A 25,012-nucleotide genomic window follows, 5' to 3' on the forward strand; every position below is an offset into this window, starting at 1 on the left:
AACTAACGAAACGCTGAACTGTGCTTATGAGGTTTGTTTAACCTCTTCTAATTAATCTTTGAGACAAGTATCTTAAATCAATGAAGACAACAAATTAAAACCAGAAATTTAGAAATAAAATGCTTCTTTACAGCTAAAGAATGGGACACTTGTCTCATATTTTGAGGTACAAAAAATATAATACATCATCTGAAGTTTTCTGCAGTGTTCAAATCACAGGAACACCCTTGAACATAGCTGGACCAATTCTATCCTATGCTCATTCCTGGCAGGCTTACTTTTAAAGGACAGACTCATATTTAACTTTAGAGTCGTTCAGCTTTCACACACAACGTAAGAACCAACAGCTCAACTTGACAGTGGAGATTTTTTTTTTTTGCCAAAGCACTGTAACATCAAAAATCTCTGTTTTGAGCGAAACTTTATTTTTCAGCTGATGACTAGCAGAACAGCCTGGAAAACTTATCCATGTAAAAGTCTGTCTATTCTTGGATTCCTCCCCAGGTATCCCTTTTTGACCACCACTATAAGCACATTAATTTAAAGCCAGATATCTAATACTGGGAAAACATAAGCAGATCTAAAACCCCTACCTTGGTACTGCATCCACAGAGGATGAAGCTGGAACCTTGGGCACCTGACAATTTGTTGCTGCAGCCAGCTTTAAGGCAGATGATGGAACAGCACTTAAAGTCCTAGGTATATGCCGTGCATTGAGCGTGGTAATAGAGTTTACAGTGGCAACTGATGAGGGTACAGTTAATCGAATGTTGTTCCCAATCAGAACCTGAGTTGTTGCAGAATTGGCAGCAGTTACTTGGTGACTCAGTGCACTGTGGGAACTTGAAGTCTGTGTTATATTTGAAGGCTGTAACAAGGCTGAACCTGCTGTTGACGATGAACTTGTATGGACAAGTGCTGTAGGTGTAGTACTACTGAGGTGTAAGCCCTTGTACACTCCTGCAAGAGGAAAAAAAAAATATCGGTAAGGTCATTTTTCAGAAAACACTCAACTCCAAACAGACACGTCTTCACTGCACAAATCAACATGCAATCAAATTCTGTCAAACAGTTGCATACCTGAGGCCTGAAGAATGCCATTCACCCCAATTCCAAGCACCACATCATCCTTCATTTTGAATCCCATCAGCTGTTCTGATGTAACCAAAGCTGAAGCAGCAAATTGAGCACTAACAGAATCCAGTGTCTTGGAAACAAAACCCTAAAAAGAACAATGGTGGCAAACACATGTGACTGATGCTTCTAAACTGTCGGTACTCTCCCCATTTTAAAGTTACACAAAACCTAGTAAACAAACATCAATACACTAATAAATCAGAACTGTGGACCAGTCATTCGCTCAGATCAAATCATCAGCATTTGGTAAAGTTGGTTAAAATCTCAACAGTGATTTTTCTGTATTACCATGCACTTTTAGCTCTGTTAAAACAACCAAGATGATATTCCCCACAACTATTCAAAACACTAAGAAGCTGATTTCTGAAGTTCTATGTAACAACACTGTTTCACAGGTCAACCTGTTTTCATGAAACTCCAAACCCAGTTCAGCAACTTGGAGGTTCAGATTGCGAACAACTTCTGAACCTTTTCATGTGTTCATCACCACTGTTATCTCCCTACATATTTATGAATATTAGACACTTTCACAGCTGTATGGAGGACATACGTATGAGTTAGCTTTAATTAACTAAAATTCTGCTCTGAAAATCCCCCAATGACAAGAGGATGATGACATGGCTGGAGATTTCTGCAATTCATATTTCTAAGGCTTTGAAAATTTCATTAATTGACTGATCCATCTTTTTTTTTTTTTTTTTTTTTTTTTTTTTTGGTTAAGAGGGAGCAGAGGCAACGCCTGCCACACTCACCTGCAGTGTCCCTTCTAAACACTTTACAGAATGGCTATGATGTAGATTCAGGCGAAAGCCACTTTCCTGTTGGTTAGTTTCAAGGTTCTATGGCAACAGTTGACAATTAGAGATGAACCCTGGTGGGAAACAATGAGGGATAAATCATAGCACAGACAAATCCCTCACCTGTGATGTGTTGGCAGAGGAATTACTATTTGCTTGCTGTTGATGAATTTGTGCAAGCTGCTGTTTCTGCATTAGTGCCAGTTGCTGTTGATGTTGCTGGTATTGTTCGGCTGTAAATGCTGAACAAAATATAAAATGAGAAAATACTACATCAAAATATGTAGGAGTTGTGTATATAAACAGATCTACTTTATAAACCTAAACCCCCACCCGCAAAAACTACCACAACAAGTTCCTAAGTGCCTTAATGCACCTTTATGTCAAAAAGGCTGACATCCTCCTAGAAATTTTTGTCCAAACACCTTCTCTTTTTGTTTGTTCAGTATACAGGCCGTAACTGAATTTAGCTCAAGATACTAAAAAGGAAGAGGGAGAAAGGAACCAAAATGCAATGAGCCCACCAAAAACTCTTTAAAAACAGATTAAAAAGAATGATTAAGTAGAAATGGCATCACTGTTTTCACCTTGTGAAACTAGAGTATCAGCATTAACAGAGAAATAGGATTATACGCCAAACTTGGCAACGGCAATGCACCCCTCACTGACAGCATTCTGAAGGCAGCAAGGGCCTACATCTAAGATTTATGTTTCAACTGAAAACATTAAGTTGGGCATGCTCACAACTGTGCAGGCTATTGCTGTACAGTACCTTTTTTGTTTGTAACTACACATGTACAAGTAACTCCATCAATACTGAATTTCACAGAACTATATCCTTTTCTCTAAAATCTTTGAAAGGTGACTCAGTAGTCAGCGCATCACAAGTCAGGCAGAATTTTATCCATTTAAGCCACAGGTATAAAACTGAGGAAGCATAATTCATACAGATTGACAAGGGGATGCCCAATGGTGCAGCAGAATCACTATTTCATTGACTAACTTCAGTGCAAGCATTTTTTTAGTTTATTTTTCCACAACAAAATGAAGTCTCAGATTTCAAATTAGAAACTGAATCAAGGTTAGAATTTGAATGCCCTTGCAAAAGATACACCTTTCAGATTTTCCTTCAAGTTTATATTCAGATTGTACAAATGTTCCCAAATATGTGCTGTAAATAGTACTCATACTTCAAGAATGCACTGGAACTCACGCTTCTGGGGAAGTTCACTACTGCTTGGCAACAAATCACAACCATACTTAAGTCCTGTTCTCAAATTAAAAATTTTAAGACTCTTTTGTTAATCGACTCCTTCAGGCTTGCTTGCCTGAAGAAAACATGTTTGCATCAAAACCATAATAATGTCCTGCTTCTGGATACAACAGGATTCTGAAGATCAATTATACCTCATGTATAAACTTGAATACCAAGTCAGTATAAACGGCTGCAATATTTGGAAACATCAGAGCACACACTGCTGAGCATGCATTATCCTGGTGTATTTGTCTTTTTTTGGCATTCAAATATTGTTCAAACTACTTCTAGTAAGTATTAGAAATGGCACTGAAATTATGACCAGCGGTTTCTGATTTGAACACTTGAAGCTATAAAATTCTACTCAGCTGTTACATTCACATCACCTTTTTTCCTAAGTAACATTTTTTAGCAAGTAAGGATGTAGCACTTATTTATATTGCCATAAGCAACAAATTACTTACAATTACTTCTACAGTTAAGTAGCACTGCAATATTTAAAAATTATTCCTAGGAGAATATCTTAAAGGTGGTAACCTCACTCATAAATGTCCTTACTAAAAATAAAACCAAACCCCCCCACCCCAAAAAAACCCCAAACCAAACAAACTAGAATTTACTGACCAAATACTCAAGGAGATGACTGTTTAATTTTAACAAAAAATAAAATGTACAACTCCTTTAGATATTTTTAAGCTGCCATCCAACAGAAGTTAGAGCAAGAAAGTTTTAGCACACAAAGATTAATAGGTAGAAAGCTGAGCAGCAGTAACAGAGTGAGGAAAATGGATATACTGTCCTGGTACTGAGAGATATATAAAATTGTTTTTTTCAAACCCTAAAATTTAGAATCAACATACATTTAGCCAACACAGTGCCAGTGACATTGAAGGTTCAATTTATTTACTTATGGTATGGTTTATCAGGGTGTCCTGTGCAGGGACAGGAGTTGGACTTGATACTGATGGGTGTCTTCCAGCTCAGTAGATTCTATGAACAAGGTATTTTATTCTGTAGTATAGCACTGGAAATATATTGCTTAGGAATAGATTGCTTAAGTGATGTAAACAAAGACAACACACAGAATGACAAAGAAGAAAAGGGCAAAAAAGGATATGCTGTACCACCATCTTGAACTATGATTAAAACTTCCACCATCATTATCACCTTACTTGTGCCTCTTTATGTGAAATTAGTTGTTCATTTCAGCTTTCAAGTCCTAAGTACAATATTTAAGATTCTAGCTATAAAACAGAGCTGAGGTAAACACAGTCACCTGTGTTGGTTTAATCACCTCCAAAATACTGGTTTCTTTTGCAACAACAGCAAAGGAAGCTTATGGAGATGAGCTGTGTTTGTTTAGGAAAGACTATGTTAAATAATGGCTGGAAGCACTCTATGGAAGTGACACTTTGACAATCTCTGTTTTTGAAATTGTACATCAGTTATTTTCTTTTTAACAGCCTGGGACCCTTAGAGCTGTATGTTTCTCACCACTCTGGAAAGTTGTACAGCTGTCAAAGGAAACAAGTGACAGAAGAACCCAACTACCACCATCACCCTCATCTATATTCCAACTGCTCCTCCTCCATTTAAAAACAGTACCTGGAAAATACACTCAAGAACAACTAATTTCAGTTTTTTCAGTTTATGTTAGACACTCAGTAACGGTTTTGCTGCTTCCCTCATTAAAAATAAAAGTCTAACCGACATTTCAAAATACTATTTACAACCCTATCAGGCTTTACTGTGAAATTCTGAATCAGTTGCATCCAGGTTAGAAAGGCAATACTGGTCAGAAAGGGCTGCTGCAATCTACAGCCTCCTAAAATAATCTGACTGATAATACTTTTCCATTCCATAGACAGATGCTAATGTACCAGAACAGGTTATAGATTGCTATTATGTAAGCCAGGTCTTCCCTCTCCATGCTCAAGAAACACTACATTGAAGGTTTTAATGAGAACATTGCTACTACTGTGAACTATCCAAATCAAAATTTCTTCTGAAGACCTGCAATCTAGGACAGCATTACTTTATTCCTCTTCTATTAAAAGCCATCGTGTATTTTGTTAACACTACCACCGGGTTTCTTCCCCTCCTGCTCTCAGACTACAATTCACATTACATTTCAGTTGAAAAAAGGAGCATATTGATTGTGAGATATAAGTTGCTTCTGAAAACTGCCATTCTATGCATGTAAAAACCCATTTGTATGTACTTTACATGAAAGTACTTTCACCTATTTAACCTATTTTACATATTCATTTCCTGTGGCACCCAACTGTGACTGCAATTAGGGAAATCACCCACGCTCTGCCCAGTGAAGTCACAGCTATACCGACTGTGCCTCCACATCTGCAGGTACAATCCTGAGCTTCTCAAAGAACAAGTCGAAGTTCAGCTTTCTTTTTTTTAAAGAATCAACTCAAACAGAATGTGCTGCTGCACAAAAACATAGCTGCTATTAATGTGTTAGGTGGCTTGCAGAGAATACTTTCTGCTTGTTGCAATGTAGCATTGATACATCTGGATGGGTGCCAAACTCAGCATCTTGTTAACATCAGCTCATCTAAAAAAACCCGTGAGTATCCCTAAAAACCTTCTTCTGAAAATTTTATTCTCTCTTCTCATTTTTGTTATAAAAAAGAGAAAGGAGACAACTGAAAATTTTTCATGTGTGTCAAAAGAAAAATGGTATATGGAGAAGAAGTAGGAAAAATTCATGTCATTCTCTTTTTGTCATACACTGCTCATTATCTGCCTGGAAAAAATGAGCAGGCAAGCAGCAAGCCCAGACCTTTTCTGAACACTTAAATCAGTATCCATATTTCTGGTAACTCAGGAGAGTATTGCTACACAACACTACACAAAGTTACAGATTCCTGAAATTACTGGAGACCTTCAAGGCTTTTAATAACATTAGTAAAGCAACTAAAAGCCAAACAACAGCTTGAGGTTTAAAAAAAGGGACAAAAAATAACATTCAATGTTTAAAGATGACATATGAGATTTTAAGACAGGCCCTTGCTTCAGCAGCCCCTAAGAAGGATGCAGTGCTTACAGACTCTTCTCAAACAGCATGCTCCAACCTCAGTGGTCATGGTTCCATCACACAGTAATGACTATTTAATAGTGCAGGATTTACCAAATTAAACAGTGGTGAAACACCCAGTTTCATCCACTACACAGAACCATTACACAGTGATGGGTAAAGGAGGAAATCTCAACCACCACTACTAATACGCAATAAATAAGAATATTACAATTTCAGAATACCTCAACTGCCTTTCACAGCCAACAGCTGTATCTTGCCACAAAACTTCTACATACTTTCCATGACACCTTCAGTAATTTATGCAAGTCACTTGACTCTTAAGTTAACCTAGCCTAACTCCTTTTCTAACCTTAAACATGAGGAACCTTTAAGCATAACTCTGCCTGAAGTTATTCATATCTCAAGATGGTTATCAGAAGATGGGCAACTCTTTACCAAGAGACTTTGTTTGCAGCACACTGTATCAAGTGGTAACATTTCAGTAGAGACAACCTCCAGATATGAAGTCAGTATATGATGTTATGCTGCTCATTTAACAGCTTGGGACAACAGACACAAATATTCTGCAACTGTATTGGTGCTGTACTTTGGTAGCAAGGAATTGTTTTTGGGCTTACAGACTGGAAAAGGAATGGAAGGTAGAAGAAAAAACTTCAAGAGTTTTCAGCTATGAGTATAGGGAATGAAACCCTGTACATTACTGATACTGACTGACAGGATAAATGACTAAGTATCTCCTTAATGACAGCTACAAATCCTGTTTTATTAAAAACTGAGCTATTGCACACTGCACTATGAATGTGTTTTCCTACAATCACGTCTATCAGTCTCTGTACTCTTTGGGATAATGACATATCTATTTTTTGCTTGAACTAAGCCACTGAATATAATTTTTCAATTGCATGATTCTGTTTACACATCAACCAAATTCTATGGGATGGTAATACTCAGCTGGTATTGCTTTTCAGAGCACAGAGTAACAGTGATACTGTCAATGGACTTTTCACAGATCCACAGTTTGCAGCAGTTTTAAACTGCAATATAAATATTCTAACAGTGCTCACTGATTATACCACAGCATTTAGCAGGTACTAGCCTTACAATGCTGCAGCTCACATTTAGCTTCTCTGAAAACTCAAGTTCTTGCCAGAAGTGGCCAAAACCAGTGACAAGTGATTGTCTGTGGGGGGCTGGCTGTGCCATCTGTATGAATAGATGGGCCTTTGTATGATCAACAGCCACAGCTTCCGCTCCCAACTACTGCTGCAAGTTTTACTGTGAGGTCACTCACTTGTTACTTTGCTTCCCTCAAGAAGGAAAATACAGACTTTAGTTGACAACAATAACCAGTTTCCTAAAAAAAAAAAAAAAAAAACCAAACCAGGGAGCATACCCCAGAAAGCAGAAAATCCATGTGTAGGCTCCTGGTCCCTCTACCGGCATTCCTTTCCATTTCTGGAATGGAAGATGCCCACTAGATTTGCCAGGCAAACTGAGCAAGCTTTGTGGAGGTAACACAAGATCATCTTAGCTAGGTAAGTTTTTTTCTTCTTTAATAAAGTTTTAAAAAAAATTAATACTGAGAGACTCAAACAGCATAATTAAACTTTTTGACAAGTGTTTCAGTCCTGTTAAACATCTTAAAAATTAGATATTTGAATTACAGTAGCTTAAAAGCTGTTTCATAACAAGTTAAGTATCTGTTCTCAAGAGCAGAAATGGTATTTCAGTGGGGAAATGGAAACATTAAGACTATATTAAGTTCAAAGAATTTCTCTAATCCATTTATAGAATACTAGATTCTGTGATCCTTTCAGTAGAGGTGATAACCATTAAAAAGGCAGTTTTGATCAGAAGAAAGTTCACTTAGCTAAACCTTCCAAACTTTTTCAGGAATTCAATAAATTAGAGAACTGCTAAAGCATGTGGAAAGATGATACATCATGTCACAATGTCTTCTTAAGGGAAATATATGAGAGCATCACACCCCTGCTGTGTAAGACAACAGTTAGTGGTTGCTAATGCCGAAGTGCATGCAAAGCAAACATCAATCACAATGCTAAGAAATTCAGAATGTCACATTTTAAAATCTCTATCTTATGAGAGATGTTATGTGGCTTACTCTGCCTGGTTAAAGATTCTCTACTGTACAGCAAGTTCTCACCAGAGAATTCAGAAGATTGGAGAGACTTAGAGACATCAGTGTGATTTAGTATTTGATGCACCAGGCCCAAAGATGTTTCACTTTCTGAAAAGAAGTTCAAGATTGGTTTTACTTAAACATGGCATTATTACACACTATGAGAGCATGAACCATTAAGCCCTTGATTATTACTACTACAGTATTTTATTTCAGCCCAGCAGAACTTAAGTGTGAAACTCCTAACAGCATAACTGGAGAGATTATAAACTAGATATGAGGTCTATATATGCACTCCCTACTTGGTAGCAGAAGACAGACAGAAAATAATTAATAAGGATTTTTTACTAGCTATTGAATGAAAGCTAGAAGACTTCCTATGCACTTTTATTTGTCTACCTATTATTCTTAAAATGAGTTTCCACCAAAACGTCACATGCCATTTAGGGTACACACAATTCACTGCAGTTACAAATGTGACCATCCTTGCATGGGATGCAAAGTGCAACAGCTCCACAAGCCCAGAGATCCTTTTGGAGCAAAGTTTTACTCCAACTGAATTGTAAGTGAATGAGAAAATCTAGTAAGATGACAAAGTCTTGAATTCTCTGGAAGTGCTCAGGTGTTTTAAAAAGTACTGACTCTTCCCACATCCACAGTCACATTTCCCAGACTAAAGAAGCTTTTCCTTTTAATATTGCCTCCTTCAACTAAGTTTAGGATGGGCTATAAACATCTGTTACTCTTGAGGCCATTGCTTTTCAACTAGGATCTCAACAGCTCAGCCACAGATGGACCAAGACTATTCAACTCCAATGATCATAGGAAGTGGCCATTTCAAATTTCAGTATTTTTCATCACCAGGTTTATCCTGTAATGTGAAAGAAGCATTTCAAAAAAGGGAAAACAGTAACACAGAGCAGTGTTGAGAATATTACAGATACAAGGGTTAAATAAAAACATCTAAACACAGGCAGTGATGGCATGAAAGCCATAGACAAATCCTTCTACATTGCTACAAGGAATTGCCACAAGGATTGAGAAACTTTCTCCTGTTTCTTTCTGAGAAAAGGTTGTCTAAAACCTGGCTTCAGGTATAACACCTTAATGACAACACAAAAACAGTATGGAATCAGAGTGGTTTGGGTTGGAAGGGACCTTAAAGATCATCTAGTTCCAAACCCTCTGCCATGGGGAAGCACACCTTCCCCTAGAGCAGGTTCAAAGCCCCATCCAACCTGGCCTTGAACATTTTCAGAGGCTTCCTGGAATGGAAGCCCCTGGAAGCTGTGGATGGGGCTTCCAAAACTTCTCTGGGTAACCTGTTCCAGTGCCTCACCATCCTCACAATAAAGAAGGGTAACCTGTTCCAGTGCCTCACCATCCTCACAATAAAGAATTTCTTCCTAAGAATTTCTTCTAATCTAAACCTACTCTCCTTCAGTTTTAATCAGTTCCCCCCCCCCTCCCTTGCCCTGTCACTATATGTTCTTGTAAAAAGTCCCTCTCCATCTTTCTTGTAGGCTCCTTTCAGATACTGGAAGGTCCCAACTAGGTCACCTCAAAGCCTTCTCTTCTCCAGGCTGAACAAGTACAGATCCATCAACCAACATTACATATTTGGGAAATGGAAGCACAGCTCACTACCCTGCTAGATCCCCAAGTATGTAAAACTGCTTTTAAAAAGCGTATTAAAAGGTCCAGAAAAAGCATGCAAGTTTACTGGGGAAAATGTTATTTCTATGGAACTCTCACAGTAGAAGTTACTGAACAGCAATGCACAATTTGCAATACATCACCTGAAGTCTAGTTTACAAGAAAATGCAAGGCATTTGAATGTATTCTGGATACACACAGCTTTTCACATACAGTATGTATATTTCATATATTCAACCCCAAAACCAAAACCTAACAGTTTTCAGCAAGGCTTCTTCTCAAAGAGTGATTTCTCAACTCAGCCGAGCAGGCTCCAGTCAACTGCCAGCCTCTTTAGCCCTGCCAGCTTTTACACACTGTTTGCAAAATGATCCAGCTTCTGAGTGATGAAGGCAGAAAAGAACAGAAATCAAGACAGTTGCCTGCTCTTAGCAGAGCCCGGGAACCAGTGCTCTAATACTTCACTAGTGATAGGTATCTCTGCTCTGCTTCCTAAACACAAGGCTGAAAGGGAATGATACATGTGTGCAGCTTTAATTGTCTCTAACTTTTGTTTACAAGATCCAAGCATTCAAAAATGTGAATGCAACATATTTAATAGAAAGTCTTCAGCAGAGAGCAGAGTCTCTTAAGTGATGCAGGTCAAACACTGCTATTTGCCTGGCAGAACCATATCAATCAACAGGGGACACAAACACTTCAGCTCAATACTCATACCTACTGTGCACTCCATCTCTGAGGATTATGATTGAGAAACCTGACACTGTCAGCAACACAGGGTCCTTTACTGAAGTAATTCTGCAGCTGAACAAGTTAATTCTCCACAAAAATAATACTTTAATGTTCTTTCTTCCTTTGTAGTGGTGTTCTGAATAACATGCCTTAAGACCTTTTAATCAGCTCTCCTTGCAAGAGGGCAAAGGATACTTTTTCATAATTCTTCAGCAAGATCAGAAAGAACTAACCTCTACACAAGTGATGCTACTCGGCCACTTGCTGATGCTGCCAAAGTCTAGCCTTCAGCACACCACAAGTGTTCAGGTAACTTGTAAGGGATTTTAAGACACCCCTTCTCAGTTTACACACAAAATCTCAATGCAACAACTTCCACAAATCTTTAATACTGAGCACTCTGAAAGCCAGAATCAGAATAAATGGCATTTTTCCAGGATCAAAGGCACTTCAAAATGTTTATAAAATGCCCAGCTCTGGGGAAACCTCTCTGCTCTTCAGGATGAAAATCAAGGCTCCCTGTAGCCAGAGAATGGTATGTTACAGCACAGCTTTTGCAACACTTCCTCACATTAACAGAAGACCTGAGATACCATCTCAACTTCATGGCCCTGCTGGCCACATATAACAGGCCCGAGAAAAGTACTTTCCACAGCAGTTGTTCCATGCCAGCAGCATGTCTGCATCATGCAAGGCAGAAAAAGCCCAAGTAGAGAAAAAAAACCCCACTCATGTGATGGCACATAATAAACACGTCAACATGACCACCTCTGCTGGTCACTACAGAATCCCAGGATGAACACCTTAAAAGTAAGTAATACAGTTTGACCACAACTTACAGTAGCAGTGAAAGGATAACATGGCTTAAAAATACAGATGTATTAATAAGTGTTTTCTGACAAAAGACCAATTGCCACTTCAAAAACCTAAAAGGCAAAGAGAAACAAATCTAAAAATCCACACCCACAAATTCCCAGCTTTAAAAACAACTAGAAAAAGCAACAGGGAAACCCAACAGGGTTGTTAAGCTGCAATAGCAACTACTACAAAAACGTCAGTATGACTGTTAGATACCTGAGGTTCTTTATAGGATTGGCTACAGAAAGAACAAAGACAGAACTCAGCAGCTGCAGCCCCACTGACAGGCAGCTCTGAGTAAGTCAGACTCACACACGAGATGTGCAAACACCCCTGTGATCTGTATAGACAACGTATCTCACAGAACCCTTTTAGAAAATGGAAAAAAAACCACTAAAACCACACTGGTACCAAGATGGAGCAGATTGTGCTCCTTACAAACACTTACACCTGAACAGGTGATCAGCAGCACACCACACAAACACAGACTTATATACACTCCAATGCCACAAGAACCACAATTAAGATTATAAATAATTATATGGATACAATCTACCTGGTTATGTTAATAACAAGTGACTATCCAAAGACTCTGGTAACCAATTTAAAGTATACCTATGAATTCAGACAGCTCTATTTTTTTATTGAACATTCAATTTCTGTATCAAATCCTAGCAAAATTATGAAACTAAACTCCACATTTGTATTTTGAAAAGCTTGGAACACTTAAATATTTTTTATAGATATTGAATCATCTCCATAGAATTCCAAGCACAAATGAATGTATTATACCAGGTACTTACACTAGTATGTATTACTTTCCCACAGGCCTCAATATGCAATCATACAATTAAAACCTTCTATGGGACTCATCAACATAAATAATTCCATTTAATTCCTAAATTATGCAGATAAATATCCTTACAATCTATTCCAGGGAAAAAACACTCCAAAAGGATGTGTATGTGTTTATTTTTACAGACACACACACAGACATGAGCTTTAAACTCCATCAGCCAATTTTTCAAGTCCATGTGACTTTCAAATGTAAATCACTTCCCATGAATACTTTGCAGTGTATTTACGGTCTATTTAACACACACTGGTTTTGTTTTCACTCATCTGGCTACCATTTATCACCGTTCAGCCTGGCCACCAGGCAGAGAATGCCCTCCTTCACTTCTGGGCTTGTTTTACTGATTCAAGCCAGCGAAAGAGCAGAATTTAAACAACAAAAGCCACACTAAGATCACAAATCAGAAGAATCATCAGTTTTAGCCCTAGTACATTTCCAGCAAGAAGAGTCATGAAAGAAGAAAGGGGCATGGGGACAAGGACCTACTTCTAGGACAGCATGGAGAGGAAGCATGAAATAAAGCAGCAAACAAAGCTGCTCACTAACGCTACAAATGCAAGGAGAAAGAATTTTCAGGAAAAAAACTCAAAACATGATACAGCAGGGAAGGCATATAATATAGTGGCAAACAGAAGATTAAAGTTATCTGATAACCAGTGTAACAGTCTTTAAAGCAAATCACCAAAACAACCCACAACCTGCTTAGTTTATTAGGTATATGCATCTCTGCTCATCACACTCCTACATTATCCAGGTTTTCTGATTGATTTCCAAAGCCATCATTCAAAATGGCAAGGAAAATATGATTCTAGAGACTCCTTACAAAACCAAGGTGAACTTCTAAGGTTGTTTTATATAAAAAATGACGTCACTTTAACGTTCTATAAAAAGATGACATTTACAGTAAGTAACTAATGAATTTTGATTAGTAGGTAAGTTCCATTATAACCATGTAAATACCAGTCTTCCAGTAAGAAGCAAGTGTGATGCTATCCAATAGTGTTCCAATTAAAAATCACTAACACATCACATTTTTTCAGCGTCAGATCCTCACATCTGTAATTAGGTTCTATAAGATGCAATCTGCCACTTGCTGACAAGATGCAGAGGTGATTAGTCCAAGAGTTTTGCTAAGCATAAGCAGATGTATCAGTGAGGGTGGGCTAGATATCTCTTGGCTGGGAAATGGGATTTAAGTTCATTGAAGTTCAAGTAAGAATTCATAGCATGCTGGGACTCTAAATGCAAACATTTTACCTAAGCATTTCCCACTACTGCCAGATCTTGTACTAGAAAAAATGTGGTACATAATATTTATATCAACATTTTAATTAATGTATTTTTAATTTCAAAAAAATCCAAATATTCAGTGAACTTAAACCCTACACAATACTGTTGTTTCAACTTTTATGTTTCTAAAATTGTAATTACATACCATTGTAGCATTTTCATAAATCTCAGATGCAGTACACTACTGTTAGCAAAAGATGTGAATAAATTCAATATAGCAAAAAAAGATACACTTGAAGATAGGCTGTTACCATCAAAACAGACCACAATGTAAAATATAGATGACCTAATGATATTCTGGATTTTCTGACGTAAGTTTAAAACTTCTAGAAGCAAGTTTGTTAAAATAAACATACCAATATGTGCTGAACCACTGCTACTTTTACTTTGTATAGAGGTACTGCATGTCTGGGTCCCGGGTTGTGCTGTGCCTGTTCGATTTAAGCCCCTGTATAATTTCCTACAGGAGAGTTCATCATTGTCACTGTCATGTAGGGATGGTGTCCGAGGCCTAAAATGCCGCCATCTACATGATTTGATATTGACTAGTATCTGACTGAGGTCTTTTGAGAAAGATTTGTCCGAGGTATTTGTTTCTGAGGTATTGGCAAATTGACTGATTGAAGAGTGTTGCGATGAGGAAAACCTTTCCAAATCCAGATGATGAAATGCACTATCGTAGTCCGAATGCGCTCTGTCTAGTAGCACCCTAGAACCAGAACAACGCACAATTAAACAGCGGCAAGAAAACACCAAGGAAGTCATCTGTTTGACATGTGTGCTTGTGGATGACATAGGGATAAAAAAAGCAACACGAAAGTGTTCCAGAACAAGCCAACACACACATACACACTCCCCTGACACAATGCATGACCACCTATTATTTCACAGGAAGTATTTAGGTATATTCTAGCTTCTACTGTCTGAAGAAGAGCTGAGGTACATCATCGCAATTTTATTAAAGACACTTCAACAACACAGAATTAAAACAAAAAGACCTAGAGAATAACACTGCTTAAGTAAAAAGTGATTATTATGCCCTCCTAAAGTAACTTCATTTCCAAAGCCTTACTCCCATATATACTGACTATACCTACAACCGTCTGAAAACAACAGGGATGCCACACATTAACGTCCAAATCCCCTTGTAAACCACCCAGTAAGAACAATCAGATCTCATTCCAATTTTGCTGATTGGCCAAGCTGGCTTACTAATAATATGTGAAGAGGTGCTAAGCATAAATTTGAAGTGCAAATCACATCCTTACTTTTAACAAAAATTTAATACAAATGTACTATTTTCTTAAAGACATCACATACTTACACACTCAATCATTTATAAATTGTTTTCAGTAAAGATTCTTAAAAGAAAAATGCCTGAAGTAAGTAATTATATTTTTCAAAACGTTTGAAATTTAACAGTTGTTATGATTTTTAAGCATCACTCCCAAAATCACCCAATACTGTTTAAACTCTGAAAAGCATTTTTTGCAAAATACAATTTTTGCTATCTTGAAATGTTACTATTTGAGGGTAGAGATGCAAAAAATTTAAAAACAAACCAATCACAACTGAAGATATACATGCATTTTCATGCCAAAAATGGGACTGCAAGCAATAGAAAACTCCGAGAACTATTTAAGAAAACATTACTGAAGCAGTTTCCACTAGTGCCAAACAAAAATGGAGACATTAGCCAGCTAATCTCCCTGTGATGTCTCAATTTTCTTAATTTTTGAGTTTTTAAAAGACTTGTTCTTCTTTGCGTCTTACTGATTTCATTTTCTCTTTAAAAACAGCAACAATTACACAGCACTTACCTTCCACCACGGCCAACCCGTCTTCGTGCAAACCCAATACACCTCTGGGGTACAGTGAGGGTGGTTAAGCAGTATCTGTAACGCACATCTCCTAATCTTCCCTCCTTAGGGCTACTCCAAGGCCAGTTGCCAGGTTGGTCTAAATGAGGCTTAAAATAATTTTAAACAATTAAACATGAGATGTTTTCACACAATGACAGTGGCTTACAATACACAAGGAAATTCTACTTACAGCATAGTACTGACAGCCTGCTTTCCTACGGAAGGCAAAAGGACCATCGGGATCATTTTCCTCCTCAGCCTCCGAAGAACCAGACAAAACCTTTGAAGAGGGGATGGGGTGAGAGTGGTGTATGAGGAGAGGTATTAGAAAATTCCTGAGTTTTACTTCTGCTCTTTCCCAAAGAGCAGCATAAAACCCTAGAGGTCCTACCTGGGAAAGAGGTTCATCATCTGAGCTAGGAAAATCATACTGATTCAAATCTTTAGCATTAAAGACTGGCAGTGCAGCAGGACTTGTCTGTTGAGGAGTAGCAGCAGCGGACGAAGGTAAGACTTTTGGCTTCTTCTCATACTTTCTTTTGGGTCTAATAACATCAGGTTTATCTTGCTGCAAGAAAATGAAAGCAGTGCAAAATTACACACAGAAGAAAATTACATTAAAAGAGGAATTTAAGTAAACTCCTATGTAAGCAAGCTAATGACATGAACTAATCTCTCTACCATGTTTTCAAAAAAACATGCATTCATTTCAGTGTCTGAATTTCATTTCCAGTAACTGAAACATGGAACAGACAACATGGAATCAAGCACTGTTTGCTCCATCTGTGGTAGGTAACTCACTAGCAGTTAAGGTAATAGTACTACTTTGGAGAAAGAAACCAAAATAACTATCATGATCTCTATGAGGCACCTTCTTTATTCCCTAGCATTTTTAATTGATAGCCATTTATACAGAGTCAGAGTATTACTAAGTACCAAGCAGTGCTCTGAAGGCAAAAATAGACTTCTCTAAGAAATCTATAATCTTGCAAAGTCTCTAAAAATTAAACATGTTTCCCCATACTATGCAAAGTCAAATTTAAGAGTATTTCCCAAGTTTCCAAGCTGTGGGACACTGCACTGATCCAACATAACTGATAAGCAAGTAAACACCAGCAATCACAAGGACAATGCTTTACTACCAGTAGAAGAATTCACTGATTATAGCCACCTTGTCTAATTCAGAACAGCCTCTGGATATTCTTCAGTTACAAGCTGCCTTGGTTTAAAATTCAAATTATAGCTCAGCATTTATCCCGTGTCACCTGACCTATTTAACATGCTCAGTTGTTCGCACTGTAGCTATGGTTTGTATGACACAAAATTAAAGCCTGCAGGGAGAAAAGTACTTGCTAGCTGTCTAAATCAAGTAAGATTACTTGATATTTTACTTAAATATGAAACCAAAGACATACAGCAGGGGGAGAATTATCAATGGATCATATTTCAGAAACAAAACAAACCCTAATCCTCCATATTAAATTAACTACATAGCTTAGAACAATACACGGTATTCACATCATTAGTTCTATCTTCATACAATGCCTAATGATAATAAATACAGTTTTGTTCAGGATATCCCAACTTTATGGACAGTAGTAAAGAGAAATATTTCCTTCCTCCTGAATAAGAACACATTTTGCATGTGTCCTTTTATCTGTAGTTTGTCTGTACTTCCTTTATTTCTATCTTGAGGAATGCTGTAAATCTGTTATCCTTGAAACTCCAAGAGAACAAAGCCAGTTTCTTTCACTTGCAGCTTTGCTACCCTATTGTCAGTTCCAAAAAGTTTCCTCCCTCCTCCAGTCCTAAAAGGGTGCATTTTGTACACTTCACAGCACAAACAGTAACTCAGTTATTGACATGACTTACTTTAACTTTATATTCTTTCAGTTCCATAGCTTCTTGGTGTTTAAAAGAACTGCTGTTAGTCACAGGAATAATGGGAATAGCATAGGTGGGTTTAAGCGGCTGCCGCTGTGCCATGACTTCAGACATGATCTCTCCACTGTAGTCACCCAAATTATACCTGAAATCAGAATAAATTTTATTTGTTGGAATACAATATCCATCTGGTAAAAAACTGAGAGAAACAAATCATTGCTTCCAACTTGGGGTAAAAGGGATATCCAGTATATCAGCAAGAAGTGCAGAAAGTATTACTCAAGAGAAGGAAATTAATAACAGAGAAAATTCATTGCAGTGAATAATGCTGACAGATAAAAAAGGACAACTACTCCATAAAGCACCTCCAAAAGGTAATACTGTAAAGAAAAGGAGAGGGTTACCCACCCCTTTCCCTGGGGACTGGTAGCATTTAAAGAATTTATCATTCATAAAGTTTTAAACAGTGAAATAGAATGCCTTTTTCAAGATTCCTCCTTCTTTTGCGCTACAGAGTACTTTCAGTAAGTAGATCCACAAAATATTACATTTCAAGTCCTGTGACAAATGCTGAGTTGAAATGGAGTTCTCTACGCTGAGGAAGGTATTTGAGTCTTTCCTCTATTCAGTGGCTTATTTTCTTTAAAAAGCAACTGGAAAAATCTTCATGATTTCTCTCCCCTCTTTCTGCTGAATATGCTCAGGGCTTAAATGTAGTGTCCTGGTAGAGCCAGTTCAGCTTGTCTCCCTAAAAACCCAGACTAAGAAGTCAGTTCTGCAGTTTTAAGGTACTGACTCAGAACATTTGTTTTCAAGCATGGACACTTAGGCTAAAAAGGTCTATTCAGATTCTAAGTATCAACCTAAAGGACAACTCCACACTACAACTGTGAGCCTCAGTCAACTGGGAAAGTGACACTTGGCAAAGCATTTGGCCCACAACACAGACAATCAACAGGATGGCAAAAGAAGCACTAGCTGGAGATACTCTCGCACTTAATACTGCATGAAGTGCTCCTTTTCCTCAAGAGGCTATTAGATACACAAAGAATAGAGATCATTAAATCAAAGAATAGAAATTATTTAAATTTGCCTTTAAAATAGCTGGGATTTCCTTAATCTACATACTTAACACACAATTTCAAATGACTTTGATTGAAACTATAATCTCTCTTCTGGTATAATATACAGAGTAGATACCTAAATTTGAAAGCGTCTACACATGTAATAAAACAATGTAGCTTAATGTGACAATAACCCTCCCTTAATAAGCAACTTTCTAATGTTTTATTTTTTCTCCATAGCATATTCGTTATTTGCCTATCCTGTACATGTAAAAGAGTCTGAACTTATTTTTAAAATCTCCCACTGTTCAAGTATTTGCAGTAATCCAAATATAAAGTAGTTTCTAAAGCTTTCTGCAGCAAATTTTCAATAAACATTACCTCTTTTCCATAATTTCCAGTGTTAAATGCAGCAACTCTCTCTTGCTTTTTTCCCTCCTTTTTATCATCTCCAGGATAGTTACTGCACGACTCAGATCTCGACGCAACTTCAGCATCTTCTCATAAGAAGCTTCATCATTTTTTCGATTCTGTAGACACATAAAACATGTGTTTCCTCAAATCATTTAAGTTAAATAATCTGAATTAAAGTAAGTTATAAATATTTAGGTATATTAAAAAAAAGGACAAGTCGCATGCTAAACCAAAGAGAAGCATGTGCATGATATCAATGATACACAAGCTTGCCAACACCCTAAGTATGTTTAACAGTAAATTTAGTGAAAAAGTAAATATAAACTTTCATTTAATAGTGTGACTAAAGCTGGTTTATGTTTTTTGCCCTTGCAAATTAAAAAGAGAACATTCAATTTTTTATTATGTTGTAGTACATTGCAGATTTTTTCTTTATATAAGCAACTTTTGGAAAGAGGGAGAATGAAAAGAAAGAAAAGCTGAGGGAGGCACTGATACACTTACTTTTCGTGTCTGCATCTTTTCCGTTCGCCTTCTAAAAGCAACATAAGGGTCATTTGTGCTGGAACCATCTCGTTTTTCCTGCTTCACTGCTGGAATAAGTGAAGGACCTCGACAATTTTTCCTCTTTTTAATCCAGTACTCATATACTTCTCTGATCAATTCATCATCTTCCTTCAGCAACAGCTTGGCCTCTTGCAGGCTGACTGGCTAAATGTAAAACCCAGCATGTCACTTTCATACGGTAATGCATAGAGCGTGTATTTCAAATTCTTTATTCAAAGTACCATTGTACCTGCTGACCGCTGCCCTTTTCTAGTCTGTCTATCATCTCCTCAAATTGCAAAGGAGAGATGTCCATTCTTTTCTTCAACTTATTCACAAAGATCTCATCTTCTGAATCCAAGTCATAATCTGGCTGCTCAGCATCCAAACTAAAAGCTAGATGATACAGTGAAAGTTCAAAGTTAGTTTTACTACAAAAATGTCTTGTTCTAATAGCATCCGCAGCACACACCACACTTCAAAAGAGAACAACAAAATTATTGGTTTGAATGTTGTAATAATGCTACTTCCACATGGATGTAAACACTGAGATTTTTTTCTTGAAAAAAAATTACCATTAAGAATTAGGCATAAAAGTTGACATTTACTTGTTATGGTTTTCTTAACCAATGAAAACTTATTAGTGGTCAAACCAACTAACAGCTTACTGCCTCACTGCTTCAGTAAGACGCTGTCAAGCATTCTGGAGTTTTATGTATTTTATGACCAGCAGTTCAGATTTCAGCCCAAACATACATCAAAGGTACTCCTAACAAAGCATGTGCAGACTGTACTACAATGATCTTAACGTATTCTCATCAATGATTTTAGTGATGTAGATGAGTCAGACTACACTGGCCCAGCATGATCTACCCTATGTAGCAACGTATCTCCAAATACAAGTAATGTCTTGCAGAATGCAATCAACTGTTTTCCACGGTATCCTACGAAAACGCATCACTGCATTTGAAACACAACTCCCTGGGTCTCATACTTCATTTAAACTGCTGTGGTTGGTAAGAGACACAAATTTCTTTCCAAATGCACACTTAAAAACACATATCTAGTTTTAATAAATAAATAGGTAGAATACATATCTAGCTTAAAATTCACAATTCCAGCTGTTAGAACAGCTAGATAAGGAAAATAAGAACGAAAAGTATAACCTTAATATCAGCATGAAAGACTGCTAGTAGGAATGAAGTACTTTTTTACAATGACTTTTTTTTACAATGAGGGTGGTGAAACACTCTAACAGGTTGCCTGAAAACTGGTGGATGCCCATACCTGGGAACATTCACAGTCAGGCTGGACCGGGCTCTGAGCAGCTTGATAAAGTTGAACTTCCCTCACTGCAGGGAGCTTGGACCTAGGTGATCTTTAAAGGTCCCTTCCAACCCACACTATTCTACAATTCAAATATTTTAAGCCATTACTGAGGCTCAGAATGACATACAAGTCTAGCATTTAACCAAAGTTAATTAGGCATGAGATATGTTTACATAGCACAGATACTACTTTTTCAATTCTGCTCATTACACCATACAACAGAATTCTGCAACAGACAGTATTTTTCAAAATTTTTTCCAAAGTTATCTGAAGTAATGTGGTGCTCACATGAAGGGTCGTGTCCATAGCAAATAGCTGCTATCTTCTAACAAAAACAAAACCACAACAAATTTGGTATCAGTGATGTCAAACCCCATCTGCTTTTAGACGTAGAATACTCACACCAGGCACAGGCAAATACTTCTACTGCTATTGTCATTTCTGGTTGGCTCCCCAATCCACTCTACTGCCATTTTATTCTGGAGATGCTTCAGGGACAGGTATTCTGCTTCTTCGATATGCATTATGTATTTTCCTCTTTAAGTAGATTTGTGCCTGTGCTTGCTAACAAATCTAAATTTCCCTCCAAACTGTTAATACTGAACAAGAACTAAGCATACTTCTCAACATAGTGTTGAGAAAAAGTTGAAAAAATTAATACTCAGAAATCAGCCTTGAGGGGAGCTCAACACACATTTACGAATAATGTCTTAACTACTAGCAAAATTAAATTCTCACAGAGTCACAAGGTTGGAAGAGACTTTCAAGATCATGTCCAACCCAAGCCCTAACACCTCAACTAAACCATGGGACTGAGTGCCATATCCAATCTTTATTTAAACACATCCAGTGATGATGACTCTACCACCTGCCAGGGCAGACAATTCTACTACTTTATCACTCTTTCTGTATAAAACTTTTTCCTAACATCCAACCCTTGGCACAGCTTAAGACTGTGTCCTCTCCTTCCGTCAGCTGCTGCCTAGAGAAAGCAGACTCAATGTAGACTTTAATGAATGAGTTACTTTACTTACGCTGTATGTGAATCAGCTGCTTTGGCATTTTAAATTCTCCAGGATATATAGATTCATAGTATGCAATATTACTTTCTGCTTCTGGAACCGGTATAACCATGTTATCCCTCTTCTCTCCATAGACTTGTTGTGCTGAGATAGCCCGCTGCAAATGATGTTCCTATAAATAAAAAAGTGAGACAAAAACCTGAGAAAATAATTCCAGGACTCAGCCTCGCTCAGGTTGAAGGAGGTGTATTTCTCTGCAAATGCTCTCTCTGCAAAGCCCTGAGCTCAAGAGTGGACGGTCGCACCCCAAGTGCGCTGCCCAGGCCGGAGGATCCCCGGCAGGTGGCGCTGTCCCCCCGCACACCCCGCCACTCCCCAACTCCTCCAGTCCTGTCGGCGCTCCCGGCACACCGGGACACGCAAACCCGTACTTACATTTCTGGAGAGACACTTGAAACTGATTAGCCATACAGATTATAACACGTAGATGCAGACAGATATTGACTCCAGTACTATTCTATAGCTGCTTTGGCCATTTATTATCAGTAATGTCAGAAAACCACATAGGAGGCTTTGCCATCATTGCCAATGAACAGCACCATTTTACCTAGTGAATGACTCTTGAAGACGTTCTCATTTATTGCAATGCTTCCCACTGTCCTCCCTTTCCTTCTCCTAATCCATTAAAAAACAGTAAAAATGCAATCCGTTCTCCCTGTAATTGTCAAGACAGTGAGTAGTATCAGCAGGGTTCATACAGTTACTAACAGAAACCACACAGCTGTGTGCATGTCTTTAAGTGGTCTACTGACAATACAACAAGGTATTTTCTTCCTTTTAGCAGTGCTGCCTTCCTACGTTTCTATTCTGTTCCTCCCCAGGTGCTCAGTAAATCAGTGCTACAATAGTTATGCCAATACATCTCTCAGTGAGATGCTGAGAAATATTCAAAACACTGAAATACTCGAAAGCAGGAACTGCAGCAAAAGGGCAGCAGTGATAGTTGGCTTTAACACTGAATGTATGATGTTTATTCATATGATCTTATTATATCTTTGTCTGTCTGACTTCAATTTAATTACTTTGGTAAAGTAAGGGCAATTAAGATTTTCTGTCTAAACTTCAGAAAAAGGTAAGTAATCAAGAAGATTATAAAACAGGCTTTATTGTAAACTGCAAGGTTGGCACAGCCTGAAATTCAACTGTGTTCTAACATTAATTCTGCTAAAAGAATTCACAGGATTTGAGTCTTATCTTCACACAAGCTGCAGACATTTTTTTCACATCTGTCTCCTGGTTAAAAAGCTTCTTAATGAAAGAAACTAATCATGAGAACAAGGCATAGCAGAGTTGCAAGCAGAACTCACTGCACTGGTTTTGACCTGCAGCGTTTGTTAAGTCCAGACACACATGTCACCTAGGAGATGTGGCAGCATTCCTTCCTGGGTATGGACAAACAAATTTATTTTCTGCCTTTTACTGAACTACTGCTGTCAGACATCTCAGTATTTTGTAAACTGTAATAATTCTTCAGCATTACACAGCTACAACTTGTTGCCTAACAGGGAACTAAGCTTTATCTTCATATAGCCTGGTAAGATTCTGCATCAAATAGATAATAATAGCCAATGTTCTTTTAGTTAAGCAAACACTTACTGGTTTTATAATAACATGAATGGTTCATGGTGTATTTATCCCAGCTTGTGTCTCTCAACACCAAAACAATGCTTTATTTCAGAGAAGAGGATGTCATACACTAAATTAAGAATCCAATTTCTCTGATCCACCTCTAACGTGGACACAACTAGGAAGTACCAGTAGCCTATAGTTCTTTACTAACAGGTTAAAGTTATCTGTATTTAAAGAAATCTTAACAGTGTTCTTAAAACAAAAGCACAAATCATGGTTTTGCCTTTCATCCCAATTACAAAAATACTCAGTATGTCACCAGAGTCTTAGCAGTGCCACATATTATGAAAAGCAACTGGATGAAATTTCTCCCACTGAAAAAAGTTAACCTGCTTGGTAATTGTTCATATCAATTTCAATTCACTTCAAAAGACACTCCACCAAACTGAAGAAACTAAGCAGACAAGGCAACTTCCTTATGCTTCCTTGCATTAAAGTTCTCACTTATTTGGACAAACCCACCAGAGCAACTTTGCCCCCAACTTCAGTATCTCAGCTGGTGGCTCAGCACATCTCTCTCAACCCTGGTAACTGAGGTGGGTTGAGTGCTGGCCCAACACCAGGGCACTCACTGGAATATTTGCTCATTTTCTGCTGTGAGGTAAGGATTAGGAGAAGGGCAAAAGCAGGCTCAAAACTGCATATAAAGAGTATAAAGAAAACTTTATTAACAGAACTAAAAGAAGAACAATAAGAATCGAGATAAACCTTCAGAACACTTCTCCCCCCAGCTCTTCCTTCCTTTACCACTGACAACATAAAGATTCAAATTTTGGTATTTTCAGTCAGTTTAAAATAATCTTTCTTCAGTTCACTTAGGGAGAGGAGCCTCTCCTGCCATGCCATGGAGACTTTTCCACAACAAACAGCTCTCTCTTGGTTTTAATTTTCACAAATAGCAGCCACCCGGAAATCTGCAATCATGAAGTCCCTCCCACGATTTGGTAGTCTTCCCACAACTACTACCATGGGTCATCTTAGCTTATTGGGGTGCTTATTAAGGATGAGCTGTTCTAATACAGAAACAAAAGTCCTCTTCTATTATCTCTGGGAACAGAGGTTTTCTTCTTCCATCCCTGGGGCAAGGTTTCTCATCTCTCTCATTTCTCTCTGGATCCACTTCTCATTGGATCACAGCTACTTTAACAGCTGCTTGCTTCAACAGGGGTGACTCTGCTCATGGCTATGGTTAGAACGCTACAGCCCCCAATGCATTCCAGGGGAAAAAAAAAAAAAAAAAAAAAAAAAAAAAAAAAAAAAAAAAAGAGTCTGATGTATCAATTATATCTTTGCCATAGCCTTAAAAGAGAATTTCAGCCCAAGATTAAGGCATCTCCTCATTCTCCTCCCATCTGGGATTTGACTCCTCCTTGTCTCCATGTTGTTTTCTTTATGTGTTTACCCTTTCCTTTTCTCTCACTCG

At 37.8% G+C, this 25,012-nt stretch overlaps 2 protein-coding genes across 8 annotated transcripts in view; both read right to left on the reverse strand.

Annotated features, from left to right (window-relative positions):
• KIF5B (kinesin family member 5B) overlaps window positions 1-25,012 on the reverse strand; it is a 102,975-nt gene that overhangs the window by 73,600 nt on the left and 4,363 nt on the right. The gene's annotated exons all lie outside the window — the stretch shown is intronic.
• EPC1 (enhancer of polycomb homolog 1) overlaps window positions 1-25,012 on the reverse strand; it is a 65,066-nt gene that overhangs the window by 1,684 nt on the left and 38,370 nt on the right. For 2 of the 7 annotated variants that reach the window (XM_068173176.1, XM_068173145.1), the window contains 14 exons: window positions 21,913-22,072; window positions 19,800-19,945; window positions 19,508-19,714; window positions 18,971-19,119; window positions 17,514-17,670; window positions 16,033-16,209; window positions 15,832-15,921; window positions 15,600-15,748; window positions 14,136-14,488; window positions 8,412-8,495; window positions 2,058-2,176; window positions 1,890-1,976; window positions 1,081-1,222; window positions 594-960 (listed from right to left, as the gene is read on the reverse strand). In XM_068173176.1, the coding sequence (XP_068029277.1) occupies window positions 594-960; window positions 1,081-1,222; window positions 1,890-1,976; window positions 2,058-2,176; window positions 8,412-8,495; window positions 14,136-14,488; window positions 15,600-15,748; window positions 15,832-15,921; window positions 16,033-16,209; window positions 17,514-17,670; window positions 18,971-19,119; window positions 19,508-19,714; window positions 19,800-19,945; window positions 21,913-22,012 (2,327 nt within the window). In that variant the 5' untranslated portion in view covers window positions 22,013-22,072. Of the gene's footprint in view, window positions 1-593; window positions 961-1,080; window positions 1,223-1,889; window positions 2,009-2,057; window positions 2,177-8,411; window positions 8,496-14,135; window positions 14,489-15,599; window positions 15,749-15,831; window positions 15,922-16,032; window positions 16,210-17,513; window positions 17,671-18,970; window positions 19,120-19,507; window positions 19,715-19,799; window positions 19,946-21,912; window positions 22,073-25,012 lie in introns of those variants that run through there. The other 5 variants (XM_068173161.1, XM_068173154.1, XM_068173168.1 and 2 more) reach the window with 5 other exon arrangements.

The sequence above is a fragment of the Anomalospiza imberbis genome, chromosome 1, assembly GCF_031753505.1.
Source record: "Anomalospiza imberbis isolate Cuckoo-Finch-1a 21T00152 chromosome 1, ASM3175350v1, whole genome shotgun sequence".
In the NCBI taxonomy this organism is placed as follows: Eukaryota; Metazoa; Chordata; class Aves; order Passeriformes; family Viduidae; genus Anomalospiza; species Anomalospiza imberbis.